The sequence below is a fragment of the Ovis canadensis genome, chromosome 12 (genome assembly GCF_042477335.2).
Source record: "Ovis canadensis isolate MfBH-ARS-UI-01 breed Bighorn chromosome 12, ARS-UI_OviCan_v2, whole genome shotgun sequence".
Lineage (NCBI taxonomy): Eukaryota > Metazoa > Chordata > Mammalia > Artiodactyla > Bovidae > Ovis > Ovis canadensis.
In genome coordinates, this window is record NC_091256.1 from 75002232 (window position 1) to 75030194 (window position 27963).

The 27963-nt window shown below is 43.3% G+C and overlaps 1 protein-coding gene across 1 annotated transcript in view; it reads left to right on the forward strand.

Annotated features, from left to right (window-relative positions):
• LAMC1 (laminin subunit gamma 1) overlaps positions 1-27963 on the forward strand; it is a 121664-nt gene that overhangs the window by 68012 nt on the left and 25689 nt on the right. Inside the window, exons 2-13 of the mRNA XM_069544944.1 lie at positions 6595-6899; positions 11782-11912; positions 14626-14792; positions 18284-18472; positions 19286-19403; positions 19768-19866; positions 19954-20090; positions 20462-20584; positions 20676-20865; positions 21164-21276; positions 23857-24078; positions 24200-24388. Of these exons, the coding sequence (XP_069401045.1) occupies positions 6595-6899; positions 11782-11912; positions 14626-14792; positions 18284-18472; positions 19286-19403; positions 19768-19866; positions 19954-20090; positions 20462-20584; positions 20676-20865; positions 21164-21276; positions 23857-24078; positions 24200-24388 (1983 nt within the window). The remainder of the gene's footprint in view (positions 1-6594; positions 6900-11781; positions 11913-14625; positions 14793-18283; positions 18473-19285; positions 19404-19767; positions 19867-19953; positions 20091-20461; positions 20585-20675; positions 20866-21163; positions 21277-23856; positions 24079-24199; positions 24389-27963) is intronic.

Below are 27963 nucleotides of genomic sequence, written 5' to 3' on the forward strand. Positions count from 1 at the left end.
CCTTGGCCGCACGCACTGTCGGGTTCAGAGCAGGAAGTGTTAGTTAACTTTGTGTGCTTGGGTCTGAACATCTGCACTTGAGTCTTTTTGTTTATGGAAGGAATGTGGCAGCAAGGGGTGAGGGTGGGAGGCAGCGGAACATTCAGAAGCTAAATATTTTCTTGAGGGTGTGTATATCCTGGGTTAGTCTTCATGTGCGTGAAGGCGAGGTGAAGGGAGAAGACCTTCTAAGCTGTATAGTGGCTGGAATACTTTCCAGACAAGATCTTACTGATTTTCTTCATTGCTTTGCTTGGCTCCTTTACTTTGAAGTCATATTGTCTACTTTTGTGTGCCGCCACGTTATGAAGATAGTATGGTAGCTGTCATTGGACTGGAAAAACGGAGACCTCATCCTCTTTTTCTGTTAAGTGGTAGATGAATGAGACCGTCTTTCTCTGTCTACTGTGAAATGAGTAGGATGGACAGATAAGGAGCAGGGAAGTATAATGAGAGAGAGAGTGTGTGAACAAGCCTGTGGCAGGTCTCAACTGTAGTTGTTTAATGAAATAAAAACTGGCTCCTAAGTTTTCAATTCTTGATTATTCATGATGACAGGTAGTTCCAGATAACACACAATGTTCAAGCCGTGACTGTTCCACTCCACTTTCTGTATTTACTTTCTGATTTATTTTGGGGGCCACCCCTCGAGGCATGCAGGATCTTAGTTCCCTGACCAGGGGTCACACCTGTGCCACCTGCAGCGGTAGTGTGGAGTCTTAGCCACTGGACTGCCAAGGAAATCCTTGAAGTAACATCAGTCCTCCTGCACTGTCCATCCATTGCACCTGTATGTACAGTGGGAATGAAGTGCTTCTCGAGAAAATCCCACCTCCTCGAAGTTGGCCGTGCCCTTACCTGGCAGCCTTGTCTCTGTCCTGTGTGCTTCTTTCTCTCCTGTTAGCTTTCTGCTAGTTTCTGTCTTGGGTCTCCATTCTCTTCAGATATTCCCCACCTAACATTCTCCACAGGCTTTGCCCTCAGCCCCTTAGCAGGTACCTTTGATTGTCACTGCACAGAAAAAATAGTCATCAGTTTGAACACTTTCAACTTCCATCCTCTGCTGCTGCTGTTGCTGCTGCTGCTGCTGCTGCTAAGTTGCTTCAGTCGTGTCCGACTCTGTGCGACCCCATAGACAGCAGCCCACCAGGCTCCCCCATCCCTGGGATTCTCCAGGCAAGAATACTGGAGTGGGTTGCCATTTCCTTCTCCAATGCATAAAAGTGAAAGTGAAGTCGCTCAGTCGTGTCCGAGTCTTCGAGACCCCATGGACTAAAGCCTACTAAATCCCTTGCTTTTGCACTCAGGTAGAAGGCAAGGCGCAGGCTTCCTCCCATATGGAGCCAGTCCTTTCACAGCGCTGAATCACATTCTCGTTTCCCAGCCTCGTTTCCACAGTCTTTCCCTTTCTGCTGACTGGAGCACGACAGCAGTGTCTCCTTGTATCTTCTGTCACCTTAAAGGGAGGCATCTTCCCTGGCCCCATACCCCTCCAGCTGTGTGGTCTTCTCTTTCTCCTCCACTTGATCGAGATGTCAGACCAGGTCGGCTGCCCTCACTGTGTCTGCATTTCCACCACCTGTCTGCCATGGGTTCTCAGTTCCCGTTCAGTAAGATCCCTGCCAGTGGGACTATCCTCACTAAGCGCAGCGGTGACCTCTTTTTTTTATATATATAGTAATTAATTTATTTTAATTGGAGGCTAATTACTTTACAATATTGTAGTGGTTTGGCCGTACATTGACATGAATCCGCCACGGGTGTACCTGTGTTCCCCATCCTGAACCCCCCTCCCACCTCCCTGCGGTGACCCCTTTGTGGCTTGAAGCTAGTGGATGCTTCTTAGTCCTTATCTTACTTGACTCGCTCAGCAGATTTAAACACCACTGATTATTTATTTCCCTCTTGGCGTCCATGATATTTGTACTCTCTGACTTGCCCTCCTCCCTCTGGTTGTCATAGTCCCCTCTGTCACTTCTTTTTCTGGCTGTGCTTTAAATGTTGATGTTCTTCAGCATGACCCCAAAAGTCACCTCTCTTCTCACTCAGCACTCCTGCCCTCTTTGGTCGTAACCATGGCACGTCTTCATTATCCAACTGCAGGCTAGTGAGTCCTAGATCTTCTTTTAACTTTTGAAAAACTAAAAAAAAATTTATTTTGGCCACACTGTGGGGCATGTGGGATCTTAGTTTCCTGACCAGGCATTGAACCCGCGACCCCTGCATTGAAAGTGTGGAGTCTTAACTGCTGAACCACCAGGGAAGTCCTTGAATCCCAAATCTGTATCTCCATCTTAGATGTCTCTCTTGGGCCTTCAGATCATTCACATCCAACTCCCTACCAGACGTTTTTTTTTCCCTTGTCTCGGTGACCATAGACACCTTAAATTTTGCGTATCCAAGATAGAACGCATCTCCCAATCGTGCCCTCCTCTCCTGCCTCCAGTTTTGCTTAACCTCCTTTGTTATCTGTTGCAGTGGATGGTATGGTATGTCTCTCCATTTGGTTGTTTTTAAACTAGGAAACTGAATGTTATTCTTAATCCTACTGCTTTACGTAACACATAGAAGGAACTTCAGCAATGAAACTGAATGTCAGTAGGGTAAAAGTAGACAAGGCAATTGGAAATGACTTCTTCCCTCCATCAGTTACCAAATTATTATGGATAGTGAGGTCTGCTGACTACATGTCTGAGAGACTGAGCATGCACGCACACAGCTGCATGTCACCCAAGTCCATTCATTTCTCTCTGTTCCAGCTCTCCCTGACTGAGTGCAGCCACTGTTAGCCAGGACTACTGCCGCATCTTTCTAACAGTTCTTCCCACCTTTAGCCCTGTCCCTTCTAACCTAATCTCCACACAGTGGCCAGAATGATCTTTCTAAAAATCAAACGTGATCATCCATTTCTTGACATAAATCCCTCAGTTGGCTTGTCAGTGGGATTGAAGTTGCTCTTTAGCATGGCCTCAGGCCCAGCATGCCATGCTTGCTAGCTGCCTTGTCTCCAGCCACCCTCCCCAGTCCTAGCTGTACTCCACCCCTCTGTGTCCTCTGTTCTTCATACATCCTGTTCCATCTGCCTGGACAACTGGTCTCCATTGGCCTAGCAAATCCCTCTGCATTTCTCAGGTCTTGGGTTTAGATGTCACTTCCTCTCGAAAATGTTTCTTGACCTCACAAATGTGGGTGAGGTGACTTTCCTGCAGGCTCCCCAAACCTCATGTCCTTCTCCGTCATCGCATTCATCACATGGAATTGCAGTGGTCGGCATCCATGGCTGGGTTGGCCGCAACACCGAAGGTCATACATGTGTCCATCTCGTCATGTGGAATGTGGGAGCCTCCTTTCCAGATAGCCACAGACTGCCACCTCTTTCAGCCGTAGCTAAAAGTTAGAATGAAAAAAGCACCTCTGAAAATGAGGCGTGGGGAGACAGGGCCAGTGCCAGCAAGCTAGGCTCCTTCAGAGCTCAGTGCTAGCAGAGTTGCTTTTCTGATGTTCCATGCCGACGCTGAGTGACCGCATATTCCTGTTTCTTTCAGCGTGTGGCTTTGTGGTGCAGATGTTTGTCTGGGACACTGGATACCCAGATCCATTTCGCCTTCTCTCCTTTGATCTGTCCTCTTGCAGATTGGGTTGCTAAAGAACAATGAAATGGCAGAAATGTAGACAGAATAGAAAAGCAAGGGTAATCTGTAGTCCAAAGATTAGTAAGCCTTTGAACATCCCGAGCCACGTACTCATGAACTAAATTGTTTTACCATTCCAGAATGTTTTAGATAGTCTCTGGAATGCCATTGATACTGTATTATAACCTCGCCCTCATTCACAGGTGGCTTCTTTACATTTTTGACACAGTAGAGAGATACAGGTTCAATTTGCATTCTTTTAACAGGAGTGTTGTAAGCTGTATTTGCATGGCCTGTGTCCAAAGTGTTGTAGTGCTTCCTAGATAAAGGGTCCAGGTTTGTGTTATATTCTTTGGCAACTGTATCAGGTAGGCCCTTGTGCAATCAGGCTCTTGTGTGTGAACATCTCCAGGATCCTAGTTCAGGAATTGTCTTCTGTACTGTATTACAGTAATGCTTTCTATTTGTATGCTTCTGCTGTTTAGTTGCTAAATCATGTCCATCTCTTTGTGACCCCATGGATTCTAGCCCACCAGGCTCCGTGGGATTTTCCATGGCAAGAATACTGGAGTGGGTTGCCATTTCCCTCTCTCGAGGACCTTCCCAACCCAGGGATCAAACCCAGGTCTCATGCTTGGCAGGCAGAGTCTACCACTGGGCCACCTCTGATAATGGTACTGAGAAACAAGCCAGCTGGCCTAGTGTTCAACCAATGTAATGCTACCAAAACCCTGAAAGCCTTAGCACTTATATCTCAGACTAGATTGAAGAGACAGTTGTCTTTAAGCTCCAATTTCATGACTATATATACAGTTATATATATGAATATATATATACAATTTCATGATTATATATAAAATTCAGGATATATATATATTATACATACTCTGTATACAGTTTTATAACTAATCAAGTACATGCAGATACGCAGAATCTTAGTTTGACCTTCCAACAACTCTTTGAGATATGTGGCTCAGGGGTCATCACTCTCATTTTTTTTATTTTTGAAAAAAATTATTGATATATAGTTGATTTATAATATTGTGTTAATTTCTGCTATACAGCATGGTGATTCAGTTATATACATATATTCTTTTTTGTATTCTTTTCCATTATGGTTTCTCACAGGATATTGAATATAGCCTTGTTATTTATCCATTCTATACGAAATAGTTTGCATTTACTAATCCGAAACTCCAAATCTTTCCCTCCCCAACCCCCACCTCCCCCTTTGCAACCACAAATCTGTTCTCTATGTCTGTATTATCCTCATTTCTACAGAGCAGAAAGTGATGGAGAAAGTACTAGAGATCCCACAGCTAGTAATTGAGGAGTCAGGATCTGTACTTTGGTCTTGCATTGCCCAGTCCTGTGTTTTTTCCCTTCATGCATACATCTTTATGTTCAAGATCTTATGTGTGTGAATGCGTTTCATGTATATGGGTACAGTTAAACCCCTCGTTTAACATCTGGACCATAGAGTCAGATTTGGCTTATCTGATCAGTTTTATCCTGGATAAAATGGATGTGCAGCCCATACTTCCCCACCCAGGTTGAACTCACCCACTCAGTCCTAGATGGAGTAGCAGGGTGCCAGCAGGCCTCCCCCACCCAGCGGAGGAGGGGTGCTCTGAGGAGTGAGGGAGAGGAGGGGGGCCCCGGCTGCAGAGAGGAGAGAGTTGAGGAGATTCCAGGCCACACACGAGCATCACTCCTCCCCGGGGGTGAGTGGGTGTGAGGAAGTGAGACAATGATAGAAGTCTCTCCTCAACACTTGTGGGAGTGCAGGAACCCCTCCACTCCAGGTCCTGGAGGAGGGTTCTTCCTGGGAAGTTGATTCACACAGAAGAGACCCCTTGTGTCTGACATACCTTGTCCCCCAAAATATACAACATGGGTCTGAGCGGGTAGCTGTGCCCAAGAAAACCTTCTTGACAAAACCTGATGGGAAGACCCATTTGTGAATGAATGGCGTTTAAAACCAGTTACACATTATCTTTTCTTTTTTTTACAATTATTTTAATTGGAGGTTGATTACAGTATTGTGGTGGTTTCTGCCATACTGCACAGTATCTTTCTTGCCCACCTGAAGTCCTGCTGGCCAGCACCCACACTGGCCCAGCCGTCAGACCATGTTCTGGCGCTGCCAGACCCAGTGACCAGGCTCCCAGAGGCCTGACAGCCCGTTGGCTCCTGCTCCTTGCTGCTGTTCCCTGCTCAGCACTCATGTCCCATATATTCTCTTCTGAATACAGCTTTTTTAAACTGCCTTTCTCTTCTCTGTCTCTCTCTGTTTTTGTCTCTGTTCAGTGACTGGAGAAATTTTTTTTTCTTCATTCCTACTCAACTCCTGACCTTATCTCTCAAATTTCTCTTCCAGAATCTGGTAAAGAAAGAAAGATTAGTCTTGATGATACTCTTCTTGCATCAAGAAGAGAAATTAAAATGCATAAAGAATGAGTTTTTGAAAATCTTGGAAGTACCCAGAAGAAAGCTAGCAAATATTTTCCTTTCTGCCTTTCAATTAAGCTTTTGTAGAAGCAACAGCATTGAGGATAAAATGCACTTTTTCACTTAATTTTACTTTCATTTCACAGTATAAGTACGTAATATATACTGTCATGGGAAGTAAAACTTCATGGGAAGCAAAACTTCAACAGTATACATCATAAATGGGCTTTTACAAGCCAGTTTCTGAGCCCAGCCATAATGCATGTCTGTGGGAAAAAACGCAGTTTCCAGGCTGAGAATGGCCTGTCCAGCACAGCCAACATGTCGTGCGTTCTGGAACCCTCTTAGTCTAGTGTGCACAGGGTGGTTTGTATCCTCTTTCTTTGTTGAGTTCCAGAGCAGAGTGGGAATAGAGGAGGGTTCTTCGCTTCATCCACATGACTTACAAACATCCACGTGTTTGCCCCAACAGGAAAAGCATTTGACATCACATACGTGCGCCTCAAGTTCCACACCAGCCGCCCAGAGAGCTTCGCCATTTACAAGCGCACGCGGGAAGATGGGCCCTGGACCCCTTACCAGTACTACAGCGGCTCCTGCGAGAACACCTACTCGAAGGCAAACAGGGGCTTCATCCGCACGGGAGGCGACGAGCAGCAGGCCTTGTGCACAGATGAGTTCAGCGACATTTCTCCTCTCACCGGGGGCAACGTGGCCTTTTCAACCCTGGAAGGAAGGCCCAGTGCCTACAACTTCGACAATAGCCCTGTGCTGCAGGTAGGCACCCGGAGCTCGGCCTGGTAGCCGCTGAGTTGTTCCACATGCAGGGCGCGGGAAGATCATCATAGTGGGGGCCCGCAGGCCCGCTTTTGGAGTAAGGGTCAGGACAGACAGCTGGACTTTATTCTGCTCTCCTGTGTACTCTTAACAAGTGAAGGAAGTAGTTTCGTTCCTGCTGCCCCATTGATGTTTGTTCTTGTGTTTGCATGCACATGTATCCTGGGATGTAAACTTTACAGATACTTTTAAATGCTAAGCAGTTTTAACTTGCATCTCTGTACTTGCAGTGGAAATATTTTGCTTCTCTACCTTCCTTTTGAAGGAGGGTATTTGAATGAATCTGCTGGGGGTTTTTTGTGTTTTTTTTGTATCTTGTCTTACCTCTTTGATTTGACAAAATACAAAAAAAAAAGACTTACCTTTTAATGTTGGCAAGAGGGAACAACTGAAATAAGATGTCTAAGAACTCTACCTTCCTTTGCTGTTTTTTAAAAACCTCTTATTTCTCCTTGGCTATGCTGGGCCTTCATTGCTGCGTGGGCTCTTCTCTGGTTGTGATGAGTGGGGGCTACCCTCCCTTGTGGCGTGCAGGCTTCTCACCGCAGTGCCCTCTCTTGCTCCTGGGCATGGGCTCTGGGGCGCGGGCTTCAGTAGTTGCAGCACATGGGCTCAGCAGCTGCGGTTCCTGGGCCCTGGAGCACAGGCTCAGTACTTGTGGTGCACGGGCTTAGTTGCTTCCTGGCATGTGTTTCTTAGTTTCTTCCAGGATGAGGAATCCAGCCCCATGTCTCCTGCATTGGCAGGTAGATTCTTTTATCACTGAGCCACCAGGGAAGCCCCCTTTATTATTTTATAAGGAAATTTTGGTTGTCTGGCACTGTTGCCAATCATTATGAAAACTCTTCATCACCTAAAGGCACTGGTTTTTATGTTGAGATGTGAATTTAGCTACCCTGGTGTAGTGCTTAAGGATGGTGATAGAAGCTTGTCCCTCGGTGGAAATCGATTCAGAGAGTGTTTTTTTTTTTCATAAATTCTGTGTGCCTGTTCCTCATGCACTACAATTTGGAATCTTTCTGTATTGCTTAGATGTCTGTGACCTTTTCTTATATTCTGGCTGTTGATTTTGGAGAAGCGGATGAGTGTCCTGCCACCCTCAGCACATTGACACCAATCACAGATGCTTCCATCACGTGGCTGAAGCTAACATCTAAATGGGGGCAGCCCATATTAATTTGCTGTGACTGGATGTGGGTTTGCAAGTGCTACATATATTTTATGAAGAGCTATTGTGACTTCTAAGTAGGGAATGCCCCTGTTTTTCTGGGTGTTATGCCTTTGTAACCTCATCATTCTCTCTCTTTGGAATTTTTTATGTTCAAGGACTCTTTGTCTAATTTGGCTGTGTGGCTTTGGACAGTGGAAAAAGACAAGACTATATTCTGTCTGAGTCCAGTTCCTCCCTTCCATTGTACATCTTGATTTTGGTAAACTCTGAGGGTTCTGGTGAGCAGTGAGTATGTTTGCAAAGGCCTTTCAGAAAATTTCTTTCAATGGCAGGAAGATGTATTCAAAATAAATGGCAGGAAGAATAACTGACTCTAGTAGATGAAGAAACAGATTACCTACGGGAGAAATGATCTACAAAACTTTTTAAAATTTTTAATTGGAGGATAATTGCTTTACAATGTGGTGTGGGTTTCTGCTGTACAATGCAAATCAGCTATAAGTATACATATGTCCTCTCCCTCTTGAGCCTCCCTCTCATCCCTCCTTTCCCACCGCTCTGGGTCATCACGGAGCACTGAGCTGAGCCCCCTGTGTTGCACAGCAGCTTCCCACGAGCTAGCTGTGTTAGGCATGGTGGTGTATGTACGTTAGTGCTACTCTCTCCGTTCCTCCCACCCTCTTTTTCCCCTGCTGTGTCCACAAGTCTTAAGTTGATCAACTGGCGTATGTTTCCTGGCTTTGATTCTTTGTACACAAGTAATTATATTTTACTGTCCTAGAGAGGAACCATGTATTCAGTAGAAAAAAGCAGTGAGGTAATGTGACTGTGGTTCTCTCGCCCCATTGCTGACTGTATGCCTTGTCAGCTTGTCTTAAATCAGTTCCCTAGCTATAGGAGTTCTGATGTTTCTTACTCTTCACGCCTCAGAAACTCGTAAGACTAAATGTGACAAAAGGCAGTGGGCATTCGCAATAGATTTGGTCAGTTAGTATCATTATGCAGAAGCATCAGTTATGTGTGTCTCTGGATGTAAGAGTTCTGACTCTGATATACAGCTACCAAGGAAGAGTAACTGATCTGACCGGTAGCCGATCTGACAGTGAGGACAGAGGCAGATGGCTCCTACCCTCATTGCTCCTTGCGCCTCCCTGTAAAAGCTGTGTGATCTCTCAGAAACCTTCCTGGTTTCAATGTTGAATATTGCTGAGCATGTAGTGATTTATAATAATGATTAGCATTTATTATAGCACTTACTATAGTGTGCCAAGTGTTGTTCTAAGCCCTTTAGATACATTAAATATATTAACACATTTAACTCTCCTAATAACTCTATAAGGTAGACACTTTTATTATCTCCATTTTACAGATGAGGAATCAGAGGCCCAGAAAAGATAAAATCACTTGCCCCAGATTACACTGTTTCTAGCCACTAAACTGGGATTAAAAACCTAGAAAGTCTAGTTCTAGAGTCTGTTTTCTTTAAGATGCCCATTGTGAAGGAAAAAGTCTGAGATTCAGCTCTTGAGAAGCTTTTATTCAAAAAAAGCCGTGATAAAGTTGAAGGCTGTCAAAGATACAAGCGCTAAACACAGAGATCTGTTCAGCTATTTACACCACAGACGACTAGAAGATTCCTGACATTGTGACCGTGAGTGGGAGTTGTTATTGGAGTTCCAAGTTTGGATATGGTGAAATCACCATCTCTTCTCCTTTCTAATTATACATGGAGGCTTCACGGAGATTAGCCTTGATGAGCTCTCTGTGTTGTATCTGCCAGGTGTTTGGCATGGTGTAAGCAGTGATTCTTAATCAGGGGTGTGCCTCCCTGTCTCACGTGAAGCCTTCTGAAAACAGATGCCTTCAGCTCTGCACTTGGCTTGTTACGTCTCCGTTGGTGATGCTGAGATGCAGTCCCAGGAGAGAACTAAAAGTGGGCGTGGCATCTTTGGGTCATTATATGTAATACACCACTCTAAAACTTCATGGTTTTAAACAGCCTTGATTTCTTGTTTCCCATGATTCTGTGTTGGCCTGAGGTCACTCCCTGGCCAGTCAGCTGGGATGGGAGCTGGGTTTATCTTCTCCCTGTCATGTTACCTCCTCAAGGAGGCTAGACTAGGCTTCTTCATGTGATGGTGAAAGTATTCAAGAGGGTAAGTCCCAGGGCATGCATATATATCAGTCTTCTGCCGGTGCCACGTTCACTGCTGTTTCTTTGGCCAAAGCAAGCCTTTTGCCTACCTAGAGTCAGCGTGAAAAGGGAGTACACAGGGCTTCGACACTGGCAGACATGGTTCCTCGGGATCATTGTTACAATTACTCCAGATGTAAACATCTGACTAAAATTAGCTCAATGAAAGGGCATTTATTATAAGCACTCAGATCTCATAAAACCTAGGGGAAACTGTATAACCTTCCTTCTTGTCCTCTGCCATTATGATAGACCTGCCATCTTGATCAGTTGTAGTTTCTGCCAGTCTGCCCATTTGCTTATTGTTCAGTGGCTAGGTTGTGTCCAACTCTTTGCCTTCCCATGAACTGCAGCATGCCAGGCTTCCCTGTCCTTCACAATCTCCTTGAGTTTGTTCACACTCATGTCCATTGAGTCAGTGATGCCATCCAACCATCTCATCCCTTGCCGTCCCCTTCTCCTCCTGCCCTCAATGTTTGCAAGCATCAGGGTCTTTTCCAGTGAGTTAGTTCTTCGCATCAAGTGGCCAGAGGATTGGAGCTTCAGCTTTAGCATCAGTCATTCCAGTGAATATTCAGGGTTGGTTTCCGTTAGGATTGACTGGTTTGATCTCCTTGCTGTCTAAAGGACTCTCAAGGGTCTTCTCCTTGGTGAATGTTAATCTGAGCACCAAGTATATGCTAACCAGCAGTGAAATGCAGTGAACAAAAACAAAAAAATTCCTGCCCTGTGGAGCTTATAATCTGATGTGGCAGTGGTGGGGTGGGCAGGTGGTGGTGATGGAAACAGACAATTTTAATAAAATTGTGATGGGAAATAGGAAGTTGGAAGTAGTGGTGGTGGAGGCAATTTTAGATAGCATGGCCAGGGAAGGCCTCACAAGAAGCGACATTTGAGAAGGGTCAGGACCAAAGAGTACGTCTGATTGGTTCAGGCCAGTGGAATGATCGATTGCCTTGGGATGTGTCTCCCAGATCTGTCAGGAGTGGTTGGGGTAGAAGGGAAAGGGAGATGGAACAAGATGGGCAGGAGGAGGCAATGACCAGCATATTGAATGCGGCTGTGGCACTTTGTGAACTCTGTTGGCTTTCTCTAGGCTGGCTTTGGGGTGTAGATATAGAGTGGAGAGACAGGACGTGTGTATTGAGTACCTAATATATGCTGAGTATTGAAAAGCATATTTCATTTAAGCCTTTCTACAGCCTTGTGAAGAAACTAATATTGTTTCTGCCTTGGGGGATTCTGAGTGGTGAAGTAACAACTTAGATCCAAGAAGGGAAAAGTCAAGGAGAAAAATAAAAGGATATTAAAGGAAGTCTTTGAGTAGTATAATAGAGTTAATGCCAGAAGAAGACATAAGTTAAATGACACATTAACTGTTCAGAAGATTCTGTCACATACATGTCTCTTATATTCAGTGCCTTTACCATCTTTTCTATGTTTTTATTTTCTGACAGGAATGGGTAACTGCCACTGACATCAGAGTAACTCTCAATCGCCTGAACACTTTTGGAGATGAAGTGTTTAATGACCCCAAAGTTCTCAAATCCTATTATTATGCAATCTCTGATTTTGCAGTGGGTGGTAGGTAAGTAAGCCATTAAATAACCTTGAAAGCCATAAAAGCTTTGGTGTAGGAGTGAATGTAGCCACTTATTTACAACAGCATTAGTAATGTTGTTAGACCTCATTATCCTGGAAACAAAGTAACTAGGTTTTCTAAAACCTTGTCCAATCAACACATTCAGTTCAGTCGCTCAGTCCTTTCCAGCTCTTTGCGACCCCATGAATCACAGCACACCAGGCCTCCCTGTCCATCACCAACTCCCAGAGTTCACCCAGACTCATGTGGATCGAGTCAGTGATGCCATCCAGCCATCTCATCCTCTGTTGTCCCCTTCTCCTCCTGCCCCCAATCCCTCCCAGCATCAGAGTCTTTTCCAATGATTCAACTCTTTGCATGAGGTGGCCAAAGTACTGGAGTTTCAGCTTTAGCATCATTCCTTCCAAAGAAATCCCAGGGTTGATCTCCTTCAGAATGGACTGGTTGGATTTCCTTGCAGTCCAAGGGACTCTCAAGAGTCTTCTCCAACACCACAGTTCAAAGCATTAATTCTTTGGCACTCAGCCTTCTTCACAGTCCAGCTCTTGAATCCATACATGACCACTGGAAAAACCATAGCCTTGACTAGACAGACCTTTGTTGGCAAAGTAATGTCTCTGCTTTTCAATATGCTATCTAGGTTGGTCATAACTTTCTTTCCAAGGAGTAAGAGTCTTTTAATTTCATGGCTGCAGTCACCATCTGCAGTTATTTTGGGGCCCCCCAAAATAAAGTCTGACACTGTTTCCACTGTTTCCCTATCTATTTCCCATGAAGCAATGGGACCAATCAATCAATACATTAGTGAATTCTTATTGAGCATTTAAGTGCAAAGCCCTAAGACAGGCACTGTAAAGCTACTGAGAAAGTGTGGGACTGATACTCACCTTCTGAGAAGGACCTGACCTTCTAGGATCCTGCAGATGAATGAGGCAGGCGCTATGTGAACACGTGAAAAGTTAAATACTAGTATAGTCATGTGCTTTAGATAAGGAGATATCATATGTCAGAGAATGCTTACAGGACAGTCAGGCTAGAGAAGCAAATCGAACCTAAGCTGGGCCTCAAAGAATAGGTAGGGTTTAGATAAGGAGAGAGGATGTCTGGGTTGGGTGCAGGAGGATGGACACGTCGTGAGCAAAAGTTTAGAGTTTAAAGAATCTAAATCTCCTTGATGGAAGGAACATCTTACATGAATTTGTAGAGTTGTAAACCAGAGAGAGTTTGATAGCCAGAGACCTCAGACAGTGGGCCAAGAATCTTGGACTGACTTCTGCTTGTATTATTCTGTGAAGTCTCCAGAGCAGAAACATGATTTTTGTATGCTATGTTCCTGGTATGGGATTGATGCTGAAGGGAAGCTGATGGAAGCTATAAGCGGTGAGCAGTCATATACTCTTCTGGAGTAGGGCTCTGATATCAGAAGATGAGCTGCAGGCAGAGTGAAAGTAGAATATGACTGAGAGAATTTTATATTCCTATTAACGATCATCTCGGTGTTAGGTGACAAATGCCTGGCACTGGGGTGGTGACAGCAGGGCGGAAAGGAACATTTAGGTGCATTTTGTGAAGAAAGAATTATCAGGATTGTAGTCAGAGAAGATTTGAAGGTTTAGTGAGCAGGAGAATGGTAATAGCAATTTACAACAATATAAATGGAGAAGAGCTCATCTGGCGAGATGGTAAGTAAATTCAGGTATAAAATGTAAAGCTTTAAGTCGTGGAGGACATTACATTTGTGTAGCAGTCAGGGACAGAAGCTTGGAAGAAAGAGGCAAGCTGGGGATATAATTTGGGATTCCTCCTAGTGCGCTGTAGATATTTCAGAAGTGTTTGAGTGTATTATTAAGTGGTGCCTGAACGGACCGCTGTCTTTAAAGAGCGAGCGAGGGACACGGCAGGACAGCAGATACTCATGGGGATTTCCACAAGTCCTTATTGTTCTAGGGCCTTCGTCTTAGGGATCCATCAAGGATTCTTACCCCAACAACCCGAGGGAGTGTCTACCAGAGAGCCATATGGTGGTGTCGTGGCTGGCTCTTCTGTCTTCAGATCAGAATGCTTTAAAATCGTGATGACAGATAACTGCTGACGTTTACTGAGTTGTATATGCCCGTATAATCCTGGGCACATAAAAAGAGCAACCTCTTGTTCTCAGTAACTGTATGAAATAGGCATTATTCTCATTCTTCTGTTACAGATAAGGCACTGGTTAAGTTACACCTGTAAGTCACAGGCAGCCTGGCCTCCGAGTCCACGTTCTTTTTTTTTTTTTTTCAATTGCAGTATAATTGCTTCACAGTGTTAGGTTAGTTTCACTGCACACAAAGTGAATCTGCCGTATGTATACACCCGTGTTTTTCTTAACCACTACACTTGGCTTCTTCTTGAAACACACACATTTCATTGCAGGAAAGGGTCCTACATATGTCCTCAGAAATTGTCGAGGACTTTCTTTTTATGCCCAGTTAATGCTCCAGCCCCAGTTAAATAAAGCTACCTTTTTTGGTCAGGATTTTTCTTCATAACTAAAAACACAGCCATTACTTAATCTTGCTCAGCTCCTCAGTTTACAGTTGTGCTTGGTAAACTCAGAAACATTCGGAGGTTGCTGTTCATTCTCCGTGAACATCCTTTCTCTGTGTCCAGTCAGCTCTTTCTAGCTGTTTCTTCTTTTGAGTGTCTCTTCTCTCCCCAGGTGTAAGTGTAACGGACACGCAAGCGAGTGTGTGAAGAACGAGTTTGACAAGCTGGTGTGTAACTGCAAACATAATACTTACGGTGTAGACTGTGAAAAGTGCCTTCCTTTCTTCAATGACCGGCCATGGAGGAGGGCGACCGCCGAGAGTGCCAGCGAGTGCCAGCGTGAGTGCCCCGGCTTCCGTCTGCTGAGCTGTCTCGAGGACTTTGGAGGGCGGGGGGAGTGGGTGACTTCCTTTGATTCTTCCTTGAGAGGAAGAGCCTGCAAGGCAGTGCTTCTTCCATAATTTCAGCATGTAGATATATATATATATAAATATACATATATATATATAAATATACACATATATATATATAACCTGCAGGCACATCAGAGGAGAATCATAGATAACGTGGAATTGGCCATAAACATAAACTTACAGGTTTTCTATTTCCTTGAGGAGCATACTAAACAGAATGGGAGCAGCATGCTCAAGGTCTGGCCTTTTCCTAAGTTCTAAATACTGGGCCAGTTCAGTTGCTCAGTTCAGTTGTTCAGTCGTGCCTGACTCTTTGCAAGCCCATGAACTGCAGCACGCCAGGCCTCCCTGTCCATCACCAACTCCCGGAGTTCATTCAAACTCACGTCCATCGAGTCAGTGATGCCATCCAGCCATCTCATCCTCTGTCGTCCCGTTCTCCTCCTGCCCCCAATCCCTCCCAGCATCAGGGTCTTTTCCAGTGAGTCAACTCTTCGCATGAGGTGGCCAAAGTACTGGAGTTTCAGCTTTAGCATCATTCCTTCCAAAGAAATCCCAGGGCTGATCTCCTTTAGAATGGACTGGGTGGATGTGTAGCCTATACTAAAACATGGTTTTTCTAGTCTTTTCTTTGTTGCTCTTTAAAATATTCTTCTTCCTTCCAGTTCTTATTTCTTCAGACAGCCAAGGTTGCTGATCCACGTTAGTCAGGTGTGATGAGAAGTAGACTAAGACTACCATCAAAAGATTGTTTATCAGAATTATTTTTTCTTTATCTCTCTAGAGAGTGAAATAAGAGAATTTTCGTACTTCCCTTGTGCAGAGGCGAGAGGCTTTGAGAGGAAGAGTAGATCCTAGTACTCTTAGGAAGAGAGAAAATGAAAAAAGATTATACATTGTTTATTCCTTCATAAATGTCTTGGTTTATTCTGAAGAGATAGAGAAAGGAATCTTAGGAGAAAAATCATGAAACTGTATAATCATGATTTGCCAAGGACTTAAAAAATAAGACACTTTTAAAGCAGCTATAACTTTCTTCTGTCCTTATAAATATTCCTTATCATACCTTCTTGGAAATAAAGGGACTAAGAAGGAAGACACTCTGAACTTGCAGGAATTATTGGCAGAAACCTTGAAAAGGGACCAATGTCTTGACTTAGGACTGTTTCCATTAGCTGCATACAGCACATTTTCATCTTTTCTTTTTTCAGCAAATTCCTGATTTTTAGGTGAGTTTGATAGCCTCCTCCTCGAGTGTTCCTAAGCCCTTGAACTTCTCTACATCTTTTACTGAACTGTAACATCCAGTGTTAGAAGCTACATGATAAAGGCTGATAAAAAGTGATTTCTCCTAAGATGTGGCATCTAAGTAGATACACACGTGTGTGAACAGTAATCTGCTTAATGATGTCATATTTTGAGTCTATCAGGGAACGTTATAAGAAAAACGAGTGTAATATGATTGCCAGCTTCTCACTGGAAGATGAACTGAATACAGCTAACAAGGCTTCGATGAGGAGCTAAGTCGGTTTGCTTCCCTTGGAAGTCCCTTCAGCACCATGACCCCTCAGAGAGAGAAGCTCCTGGAGTGGGGGCCGTACTACAGTGTTGTCAGGTGCTGGGGGTAGGGAAGAGAAGATGACAGCTGTCTTCTCTTCTCAGCTGGTGATGAGGGAGCCACAGCATCTTCTTTAGTGGTGGCTTAGGACAGTGTAGACATGGGGGTGGTTCTGCCTCATAGACTCCAGGCAGCAGACCATTTAGGTGCTGTAAGCTGGGCTGCTTGTGAGATAATCTAGGCAGGCTTGAAAGAAGAGAAAATAGCTGATGAAGAAGGGAATGAGAGCTTTTAAAATTACTTAACTCTCTAATTCTTGATGCTAGTGATTCAAGTTCCTAAAAAATTTTCAAGCGTAACACTATAAAAGAACTAATGGAAAGGCAGGGAGGAGAAAAAAATAGATATGTTAAAAATTTTTTTAAACAAGTTCCTGCTGTATCTGAAATCAAATAAAATTTTATTTTTATTTAATAGTCAAAATACTATCTGTACTTGGGGCAGAATCAATAATTTGAAAAAAATCATGTTAATGCAAGTATAGTAAAGATTTTCAGTGACTGTAGATACTTGTTCTTAAAATATGGTTATGTCCTATAGGGACTATAGCTGCTTAATAGATGACCCACTGGGTACTGCGGCTTCCCAGTAGATAGAGAGGCATCTAGTGGGTCTAGATTTCCCTTCTAGTGAATTTACTTTCCAGTGCATCTAGATTTCCTGCTTCCTTTTACAGAAGTACGTATTATACCCAATATGGCTCAGATCACCCCAGTCTCAGTATGCAAGTAATCTGGCATTTTGAAATACATTAGTGGCATTCAAATACATTAGTGGCTAATGTATTTGAATTGTCTGAGCCCTAAAATGGTAAACTGATCCCTTGTGCTTGTACTCGGTATTAAAATGAAGGATAAAGACTCTGAAAAATTGTAATTTGACTTGGCTTTTACTTGATGCTAAAGCTGAAACTCCAGTACTTTGGCCACCTCATGCGAAGAGTTGACTCATTGGAAAAGACCCTGATGCTGGGAGGGATTGGGGGCAGGAGGAGAACGGGACGACAGAGGATGAGATGGCTGGATGGCATCACCTACTCCATGGACGTGAGTTTGAGTGAACTCCAGGAGTTGGTGATGGACAGGGAGGCCTGGCGTGCTGCAGTTCATGGGGTCGCAAAGAGTCGGACACAACTGAGTGACTGAACTGATACTACTATCTGGAGATTCCCAAGTACAGGAATTAGTTATATTTTAAAGAGAAAATTACTCTGTTGTGTCCGACTCTTTGCGACCCTCTGGACTATACAGGCCGGAATACTGGAGTGGGTACCTTTCCCTTCTCCAGGGGATCTTCCCAACCCAGGAATTGAGCCAGGTTCTCCTGTATTGCAGGCAGATTCTTTACCAACTAAGCTATGATGGTACCATTTTTGATAAGGATGAACATTTCCTGGTAAGCTGATAACCTGACTATAAACACTTTATTGACAGACATACTTTTTTTGTTTTTTTTTAAAATGAGAAGTGTATCTGGTGGTCATTCTACTACCTACCACCTATCATGGCCCAGAGGTAAAGGATCCACCTGCAATGCAGGAGACACGAATGCAATCCCTGGGTTGGGAAGATTCCCTGGAGGAGGAAATAGCAACCCACTCCAGTATTCTTGCCGGGGAAACCCCATGGACAGAGGAACTACAGTCCATGGGATTGCAAGAATTAGACACGACTTAGCATCTAAACCACCACCACCACCACCATCTGTCACAGAGATATGGGGAGTTACAGTTTGGTTTGAGTCTTCTAAAATGCTGTTTGTAAAGAAACGTGGATCTGACTTAACGTTTTGGCCAACAGCCTGTGACTGCAATGGGCGATCTCAGGAATGCTTCTTTGACCCTGAACTATACCGTTCCACGGGCCATGGGGGCCACTGTACCAACTGCCAGGACAACACAGACGGCGCCAAGTGTGAGAGGTGCCGGGAGAATTTCTTCCGCCTTGGGAACAGGGAAGCCTGCTCTCCCTGCCACTGTAGTCCTGTTGGTAAGTGATAGCCAGGGTCTGCTTCAGCCTGATGGGTTGAGAGACAAAATAAGCATTTCCTGTATCCCCAAGAAATAAAACTTTGTTTCCTTAGGATTCTCACAGGTTAAATGTAGAAGAGTGAATATTGTTATAATGTGTAAATGATTTGGCATCAGCCTGAACTCTCTTTAACCAGATGGAGTGTTTAGATGATTTTCTGGTGTGTATAAAACTGGGGTTGGCCTGAGTAATAGTTTTATAAATAATTAGCAATAAGATCATTGAGACCATTTGAATTTGACTGTAAAAGTTTGGTTAGCTGCTCCGTGAGCTCTTCCTTAATGATTTTGTTTAGTCTAACCTCTTTGGAGGGCTGAACTCCTGCAGCATATTGCTGTGTGTTCAGAGGAGCTGAGAGCTCTTAGTCTGTTCTACTTTTCTAGGAGTTTGAACTTTATTTGCTGTTCCTGCCTGTGTATACTTAAATTCTAGACACAGGCCCTAAGGAGCCTGTGCTTGTCCACAATGACTGATTTCGCATGCAGTTTATCATGGGTACAGAGTTATTTGTTAGTATTTTTCAGTTATTATGAGTAGATTCATCTTAGGGTGTATGTCTGGAAAGTTTAAATGTCATTGTTTAAAGGGATATGGTTTTGAGGGAGTTCTGTTTTAAAATTTGATCTTTATTCTCTTAGTTACCATCTAGACCCTGAACACCAATCTACATACTGAATTTCAAGCATTGTATTTAGTTACCAGTTTTCTTTCTTTGAGACATTAGTTTTACTTTCCTATCTGGTGGTTGACATTGAGTGCTTTATATTTCAGGTTCCCTCAGTACGCAGTGTGATAGCTATGGCAGATGTAGCTGTAAGCCAGGAGTGATGGGGGACAAGTGTGACCGTTGCCAGCCTGGGTACCATTCTCTCACTGAGGCTGGGTGCAGGTAAGATTTTCTAAGGGGGTGGAATCTAATTGTAGCTGATTCTTAGTAATAGATCTTGTAGCTTATCTGTAGCCATATAAACATTTCCCTCCCATAATAATTATCACCAAGATTTAAGGCTTCTAGCTGTAATGATGATCCAGGATTGTTTTGTACAGAGATGAAGCAGTTTTTAATGTCTAAATGTGATGAGTGCCCTTGACTGAAATAAAATCCAAATACAAAGATGACTTTAGGATTAATTTTACTTTTTATGCATTTCTTTTTTTTTTTAATCTATTAACATGTAAAACGAAAGAATGTCTTGGAGCGAAATTTCTTTATCCTCTTATTTCATCATTTCACTCCGGTTTCCATCCAACAGGCCATGCTCTTGCAATCCTTCTGGCAGCATAGATGAATGTAACGTTGAAACAGGAAGATGTGTTTGCAAAGACAATGTCGAAGGCTTCAATTGTGAGAGGTAGCTCATTCTTCCTCTTGCTGCGTTGTATCTTCTCTCATATTTCAGATACAAAAAAATACCTGGTTGTATCTTAATCTCTTTCAGATGCAAACCTGGATTTTTTAATCTGGAATCATTGAACCCTAGAGGGTGCACCCCTTGCTTCTGCTTTGGGCATTCCTCCGTGTGCACAAATGCCGTTGGCTACAGCGTTTATTCTATAACCTCTACCTTTGAGACTGGTAAAGTAGACCTTTCCTTCTGTCCCCTAGAATTTTGAGCCTAGGCTTACAGTATTAAAAGAGTCAGTAACCCTTTGAAGACTTTTTGAGACTATCAACACTTTTTCTTTTAATGTATGTGATTTTTGTTTGGCTTTTAATTTAATGAAAACATATACAGATGGTTTTAGAATTTACCTGGGAGTATAAATGTTATATAAAACAAAGAAAAATATAGCTTCAGAGGTATAGCATATATAGGTACTGTTACAGCCTCCATTTACTCAAAAACTTTCATTGATGACTTTATGTATATTTTGTGGAATATCGAGGAACTGAATTCAGGATGTTTGCAAGGTAACGGCACTTGTGTTTTCATCCTCTGCTTGTAGATGAGGATGGGTGGCGTGCAGAACAAAGGGATGGCTCTGAAGCATCATTTGAGTGGTCCTCTGAGAGGCAGGATATTGCCGTCATCTCAGACAGCTACTTTCCTAGGTACTTCATCGCCCCTGGTAAGTAAGGCTAGGAAGCTGTGTGGTGTGGTATGTGATTGTGTTTATTCCTGACCTCACGTTCTTGCTCACCATTGTGTCTGCCTTCCAGCGAAGTTCTTGGGCAAGCAGGTGTTGAGTTATGGTCAGAATTTCTCCTTCTCCTTCCGCGTGGACAGGCGAGACACTCGCCTCTCGGCAGAAGACCTGGTGCTTGAAGGAGCTGGCCTAAGAGTGTCTGTGCCCTTGATCGCTCAGGGCAATTCCTATCCAAGTGAGACCACTGTGAAATACGTCTTCAGGTAAGACAGTTTGGTTTATAAAATCTGACTTGACCAGAATTACAAAAGTGGTTTCTTTATCTAAGCACCTCAGGCCTCAAGGTAGGTATTAAAGAAAAACTTTGGTGTTCTCGACGTGACTTTGTAAAAGGGAACTTTTCCCTTGATTACCTGTACCTTTTCCAGCGGTATGGTCATCTCTGACGTGGTTAGACTGGCAGAGTAGTGCATCGTGGGTGGCGTGGATGACTAAGAAATACTTTCTCAGCACCTAGAATTGTCCTTATAGAGGTTAATGTGCCCCTTCCTTTTTCTCTAGGCTCCATGAAGCGACAGATTACCCTTGGAGGCCTACTCTTACCCCTTTCGAATTTCAGAAACTCCTGAACAATTTGACCTCTATCAAGATTCGTGGGACATACAGTGAGAGAAGTAAGTTATGATATAATTAAGATAATCATTTAAGATGATGATTAGGAAAAAGGATCCAGAATCAAAAGGTTATCTCTAATGTCCTAATATTATAAACTTGATCCTAAAGAACTGGTATAATAAATTTCCTCATCATACATGGATTGTGTAAAAATAATGCATTTTGAAACGTCTCTTAAGGACCTGGAGAAAATTAGCCAAAAATTAGTAATGGTGTTGTCTTATAATGGGTAAGCCTATTGAGGTTACATGATATATATAATTAGATTTTTCTAAGAATCCCAATATAATTCTACTGGCTCACATTCCATAACCTCCATTTCTTTTTACTTCTTCCTATGTAATTATCAAACCCTGTTAACTAAACCAATTATCAAGCCCTTTTAGCTAAACGAAAAGCTAAAATTTACTGAATGAACATTTGTTATAATTTTAGATAAACAAAGCTGTTTTTAAGTGTGCCTTTAAATTGTTTTCCTAAAATTTTTTAGAATAAGGACCTGTTTCTGTAGAAAGGTAGAGCTTGCTGGGGGAGAGGAATCAGGGCATTGGTGTGGCATCGGCAGTGGCATCAGCAGCTTGGCTGTGTTGATTTTTGAGGTGCTTGCATGAATAGCCAAATGAAAATGTATTATAAGTAGTTAGAAATATGGATGGGACTTAGTTGGGACTGGAAATTTAGAATCAGAGTTGTCAATGTATGGGCAGCAATTTTTTTTTTTTTTTTTTTAGTTTTTTATTTTTTAAATTTTAAAATCTTTAATTCTTACATGCATTGGGCAGCAATTTTTAAACTTGGAAATATGACCAAAAAATGTAGGAAGAGAAAAGAAGCAATCCTGGAAACATGGTTATTTAAGGGCCATGATCTGAGACTCAAGAGAAAAAAAGAATTTTAAGGAAGAGGAACAGTTAACAGATTAAGAAAGACAGTACAATTGGATTTTGTTATTTGGCAACTAAAGAATCATTGGTGACTTTTTATTTTAAGAGAAGTGTTGAAACCAGTTAGATTGCAGTGATTTAATTAAGTAAATTAAATCACAAGTACATTTGAAGATGAAGTAAAATATTATTCTTATAAGAAGTTCAGCTTTAAAGGGAGGAAAAGAGATAGATTATAATTTGGGACTAGGGACAGATTGAAGGAAGAATACTTTTAGGATGGGGAGACTTAACAATATTTGGAGTTGGAAGCACTTTAACAGTGGAGATGTCTTTCGTGATCTAATGTTGAAAAAACTCATAACTATATTAAAAGTTAAACTAAGTTCAAAGCAAAAATAAGAGATGTCCTTTAGCTTCAGGTTGTCAGTTTCTATATTAAACAAGTGATATTTCATAACATGGGGAGATACACTTAAAAGATAAGACTGTAAGAGATAGGAGTGGAATGAAAATTAAAGGGAAACTTGCTGGTATAATAAAGACTTGACCCTTCCATAGGGTGTTTCTTTTGAGCCTGTCACAGTCACTGTTTGAGCTAAGCCAGTATAAGGCTTTCTCTATTTTTATTTTCTTTTGAAAACAAGAAAGTGTTATGATATATGATGTAATGGCGTAATGGCTTTGGAATAATTATGTTTGTCAAAGTAGCCCTGATTATTTGAACTTATTTAATTATATTTGCTATTTTATGCAGGGCAAAACATACAGTTGCGTGGTCCTTATTGACAGGTGCTTTCCCTGCTTTCTAACCCTTAAACTCTATGATCAGTGCCTGCTTTTGTGGCAAAAGAACAAAAACATGGCTTCGTGGCTGTAGCCTTAAACTCTTCCTGTTCCCACGTTCTTCTTCTGTCTTTTCTCGCCCCAGATCATTGCCCAATGCCTTTCGTTTTTCACATTGGTGGTTGGGTGCATGTGCTAAGCCACTTCAGTCATGTCCCACTCTTTGCAACTCCATGGACTGCAGCCCGCCAGGCTCCTCTGTCCACGGGATTTCCGAGGCGAGAATACTAGAGTGGGTTACCGTTTCCTTCTCCTGGGGATCTGATTGGGAGAACTGTAAAATTGAAATCTCTCTGTGCGTGTATGTGTGTATAAGTGTGTGTGTGTGTGTGTGTGTTTAAAAAATAAAAGTTTGATATACTGCCATTCCAGATACTTAGCACCAGGTACCTGGAGAAGGCAATGGCACCCCACTCCTGTACTCTTGCCTGGAAAATCCCATGGATGGAGGAGCCTGGTAGGCTATAGTCCATAGCGTCGCTAAGAGTCAAAAATGACTGAGCGACTTCACTTTCACTTTTCACTTTCATGCATTGGAGAAGGAAATTGCAACCCACTCCAGTGTTTTTGCCTGGAGAATTCCAGGGACAGGGGAGCCTGGTGGTCTGAAGTCTATGGGGTCGCACAGAGTCGGACACGACTGAAGCGACTCAGCAGCAGCAGCACCAGGTACCACATAATTGCTCTAAGTTGTATTTTCTAGTTATCTTCTCCAGTAGATTAATTAAACTAATGGTTGGCTGTCTCTAAAATTTTGAGTCTGGTTATCCTTTAGCGCTGATGACTTTTCGTGAAGTTTTGGAAAACGAAAGCCAGTCCACTGATCCTCTTTTCCCCCACCACACACAGGTGCTGGCTATTTGGATGATGTCACCCTGGCAAGCGCTCGTCCTGGGCCCGGTGTCCCTGCAACTTGGGTGGAGTCCTGCACATGTCCCGTGGGATACGGAGGGCAGTTTTGTGAGCTGTGCCTCTCGGGTTACCGAAGAGAAACCCCAAGACTTGGCCCCTACAGTCCCTGTGTGCTCTGCACCTGCAATGGGCACAGCGAGACCTGCGACCCGGAGACAGGTGAGAGGATGACCTCTGGGGACTGCTAGAGCTAAATTCTCTGCAGCAGGCGGGTCAGAAATGCCCACTGTCTTGTTTGCTTGGACGCTTGCCTGTCTTCTCACACCTGCTCTCCAAATAGGTGTTTGTAACTGCAGAGACAACACGGCCGGGCCGCACTGTGAGAAGTGCAGCGATGGCTACTATGGCGATTCGACTGCGGGCACCTCCTTCGATTGCCAGCCCTGTCCGTGCCCTGGGGGCTCCAGCTGTGCTGTTGTCCCTAAGACCCAGGAGGTGGTGTGCACCAACTGTCCTACTGGAACTACCGGTGAGTTGGCTCTACCCACAGGAGCGCTTGGGAAAGAAGGGCTTTGGAAGGTTTTAGGATTTTCTGGTTTGGGTCCATGACTGGTTTTCCCAGCAGCAAAAGTTTTGTTGGAAACAGGTTTATTATGGATTCATAAAATGCATATCTGATATTAATAATAGCTGACATAATATTTATGGCCAGGTACTTTTCTAAGCGCTTTAACATTTACTGCCTCATTAATCCTCGCAACCCTCTGAGATAGCTTCTTGTATTATCCTCAGGTTGTTTGTTGCTATTTAGTTGCCAAGTCATGTCCGACTCTTTTGTGAATCCATGGACTGTAGCCCACCAGGCTCCTCTGTCTGTGGGATTCTCCAGGCAAGAATAGTGGAATGGGTTGCCATTTCCTCTTCCAGGGGATCTTCCTGACCCAAGGCTCCAACTCAAGTCTCCTGCGTTGGCAGGCAGATTCTTTACCACTCGGCCACCAATATTTATTTGGTTGCGTCGGGTCCTAGTTTCCCTGACTAGGGATCGAATCCACGTCCTTGGCATTGCAAGGCAGGTTTTTAACCACTGGACCAACGGGGAAGTCCATCCTTAGGTTACAGCTAAGAACACTGAGGCACAATTAAGTGACCTGTCCAATGATGGATGGCTCGTCATGGAAGATGCTGGAGTTTCAGCCTAGGCATTCAGGTGCCAGCGATGACGATTTACTACAAGATACTCTCTCTTATAAGATGTGATTCAAAACTTGATTTTCAGTTTGTGAGGCCGCCCAGGGATTCTTGATGTAAAGCGACATTTAAAAAATTATTTTTCTCTAAATAGTTGTTTCAGATGTATCAGAGCCCATCACATTTAGTTGGGAATAAAATATTTTTATAGCTTTGGATATATCTCTGTTCCCATTCTCTGAGTTTCTTTCTTTTTGATAAAAACACTGAAGTAGATCTTTGCTAGCTGCTCCAGGAGCTGGCTGTGCTGATTGACAGAGGAGCCTGGGGCTCACTGGTGGCAGTGCCGCTGCTTCCACTGACTGGAGCCTCCGTGTAATGAGAGGTTCTGGCCAGTCGGGCAGCCTTTGACTCTTGCTATAAGCTCTTTGTTCAAAAAATTTTGCTACAGAGTGTGAACATAAACAGAACAACCGAAACACTGAGCTCATCATCTGTATCTCTCTTGTCTCATCAAAAACACTCTTTAATTATTGGGAAGCATTAAAACACTCCGCCTTCCTTCCACTCCTCCCCCTGACCCCACACCAAGCGCCAGGCAGTGCCACACAGGGAGAGCCAGTCGTTTGCTTAAGGCAGTTGAGGAAATGAGGAGTAGAGGTTAGTACAGAATCTCATATTTTTAACTTTTCTTCTTTTTGTTTAATAAAACAGTGGCCCAGTAGAGTCTCTTACAAATAGACTTCTCCAGCCTCATTCCCCACCACCTGCCTCTGCACTGGTACCCTCTTCTCCAAGCCCCCCAGTCTTGTCTTCCCTCAGATGCACCCGACTCTGGCCTGCCATGAACTATTGCTCGTGAACTAGAATGCTCACCCAACTCTCTTATCCAGATCTCTTTTCTTAGCCAGCTCCTAACTGTTCTGTGGGTTGAGTTGAGTCATCACTTCCCCAGAATGGTTTTCCTCAATGAACCCTCTCTGTGCCACTGCCCCAGTTTCTTAGGACCCTTTACTCTGCTGTCACAGAGTATAGTAAGTATCTCACCGTGTCTACACTCAGAAGCATTTAACAGAGCATTTTGATAAGAGATCCCTCTACTCATTGTTCTTTCACTGGTCAGTGAACTGAACAGTTAAGCACTGTGGAGTCGTTCTCCTGTCTATACTAGATAGTACAGATGGTGAAGTAAAATTATTCGGGATGCTTATAGAAAGATGGAATATCATATAGGAGATTTTAGAAAATGTCATATTAGTCACTAATTAAATGCTTCTCACAGAATATTTGTGAAATACACAGCTGACCCTTGAACTGTATGGATTCAAGGTTCAAATCACAGCTTTGAACTGCATGGGTCCATTTACATGCAGATTTTTTCCAGTAGTAAATACTGCAGTGCTACAGTCCATGGTTGGCTGGATCCATGGACGTGGAATTGTGAGTACAGAGGAGCCACATGAGGTGGGGGCTAGAATTTCAGAATGTATTTGTGGATTTCTGACTGTGCAGGGCAGCAGTCAGTCAACTCCCGACTCCTTGCATTGTTCAAGGGTCAACTGCATTTGTTTTGTGAGGTATCACCTGGATTGAAGGAAATGATCTATAGCAATTCTTGAGGAGTTAATTAGAATATAGAAGTCTGCATGAAACCAGCACAAAACCTGTTAAAATATATATATATATATATAATCACTGTTTATTTTCCTACATTCTGGTTTGCTTTTTATAGCGCTTTTTAGCTGCCTAATATTTTTATGTGTATTCATTTGTTTATTGCTTATCTCCCCCTTCCATCCCCAGAGTTAAGATCCTTGAGGCAGGGACTTTGCTCTGTTTTATTCACCTTTGTATCCCTAACACCCAAAATAGTGTTTGGCACATGTGTTTGTTGCATGAATGCGAGTATTTATTAAATAAGTGAATGGAGGTTGCAGATGCAAAGTGAGATGTTCCTCATTTAGAAGACTGTTGGAGAATGTGAATAACTGATGATAGTCACTGAGATCTTCATGCATGATTCACTCCTGCATTTAATACTTAAAATGATCTTTTCAGCTAAATTAATAATACTAATTTTTTTTTCAACAAAATTGTTTGAGTGCGTGGCTTTGGGATTATGAAGATGAATAAAGGAGGGCCCCTACTCTCCAGGGTCTAAAAGTGGAGGGAAGTACAGAGATCATTTTCATACAGTGTGTTAGTTCAGATAAAGAAATGCACTCAAGAATGCTAGAGGAGAAAAAAGACACCTCTCCGGGTACCGGCAGGATAATAAGAGAAGTCTATAAATTGCCCAAGTCATGTAGGTAGTACAGCCTGGATTTGAACCTACATCCTAGACTCTGAAACAAAGGGGCAGGCTAGCTAAAACTTTGGAGGATATTTTGCAACGAGAGCTTTGAAGGGCTACCGTGTAGCTCTGTTTTGACTTTTCTAAAAGATTTTTCAATTTAGTTTTATTCAAGGCAGGTTTTAAGACATTTGAATGTGTCTCTCTGGCTGCGTCGGGCCTTAGTTGTGGCACAGGGCAGCTTGCGTTGGAGTGCGCGGGTTTCTCCGTGGCCGCAGTGTGCGCGGGTTTCTCCCTGGCCGCGGTGTGCGAGGGTTTCTCCCTGGCTGTGGTGCATGGGCTTGGTGGTTGCCGCACCAGGGGCTTAGTTGCCCCACAGAATGTAGGGTCTCAGTTCCCTAACCAGGGATCAGACCTGTGTCCCCTGCATTGGGAGGCAGATTCTTAACCACTGGACCACCAGGGAAGTCCCTAAGACGTTTAAAATATGGATCATATCTAAACTAGCTAAATTAACTGATGAAAAAGCAGAACTGAAGTACTGTCTTAATCCTACGCTGGAGAAGGATCTTGTGTCTGGAAACTGTTGTATTTACCTCAGAGGCAAAAGGGCCCCTAGC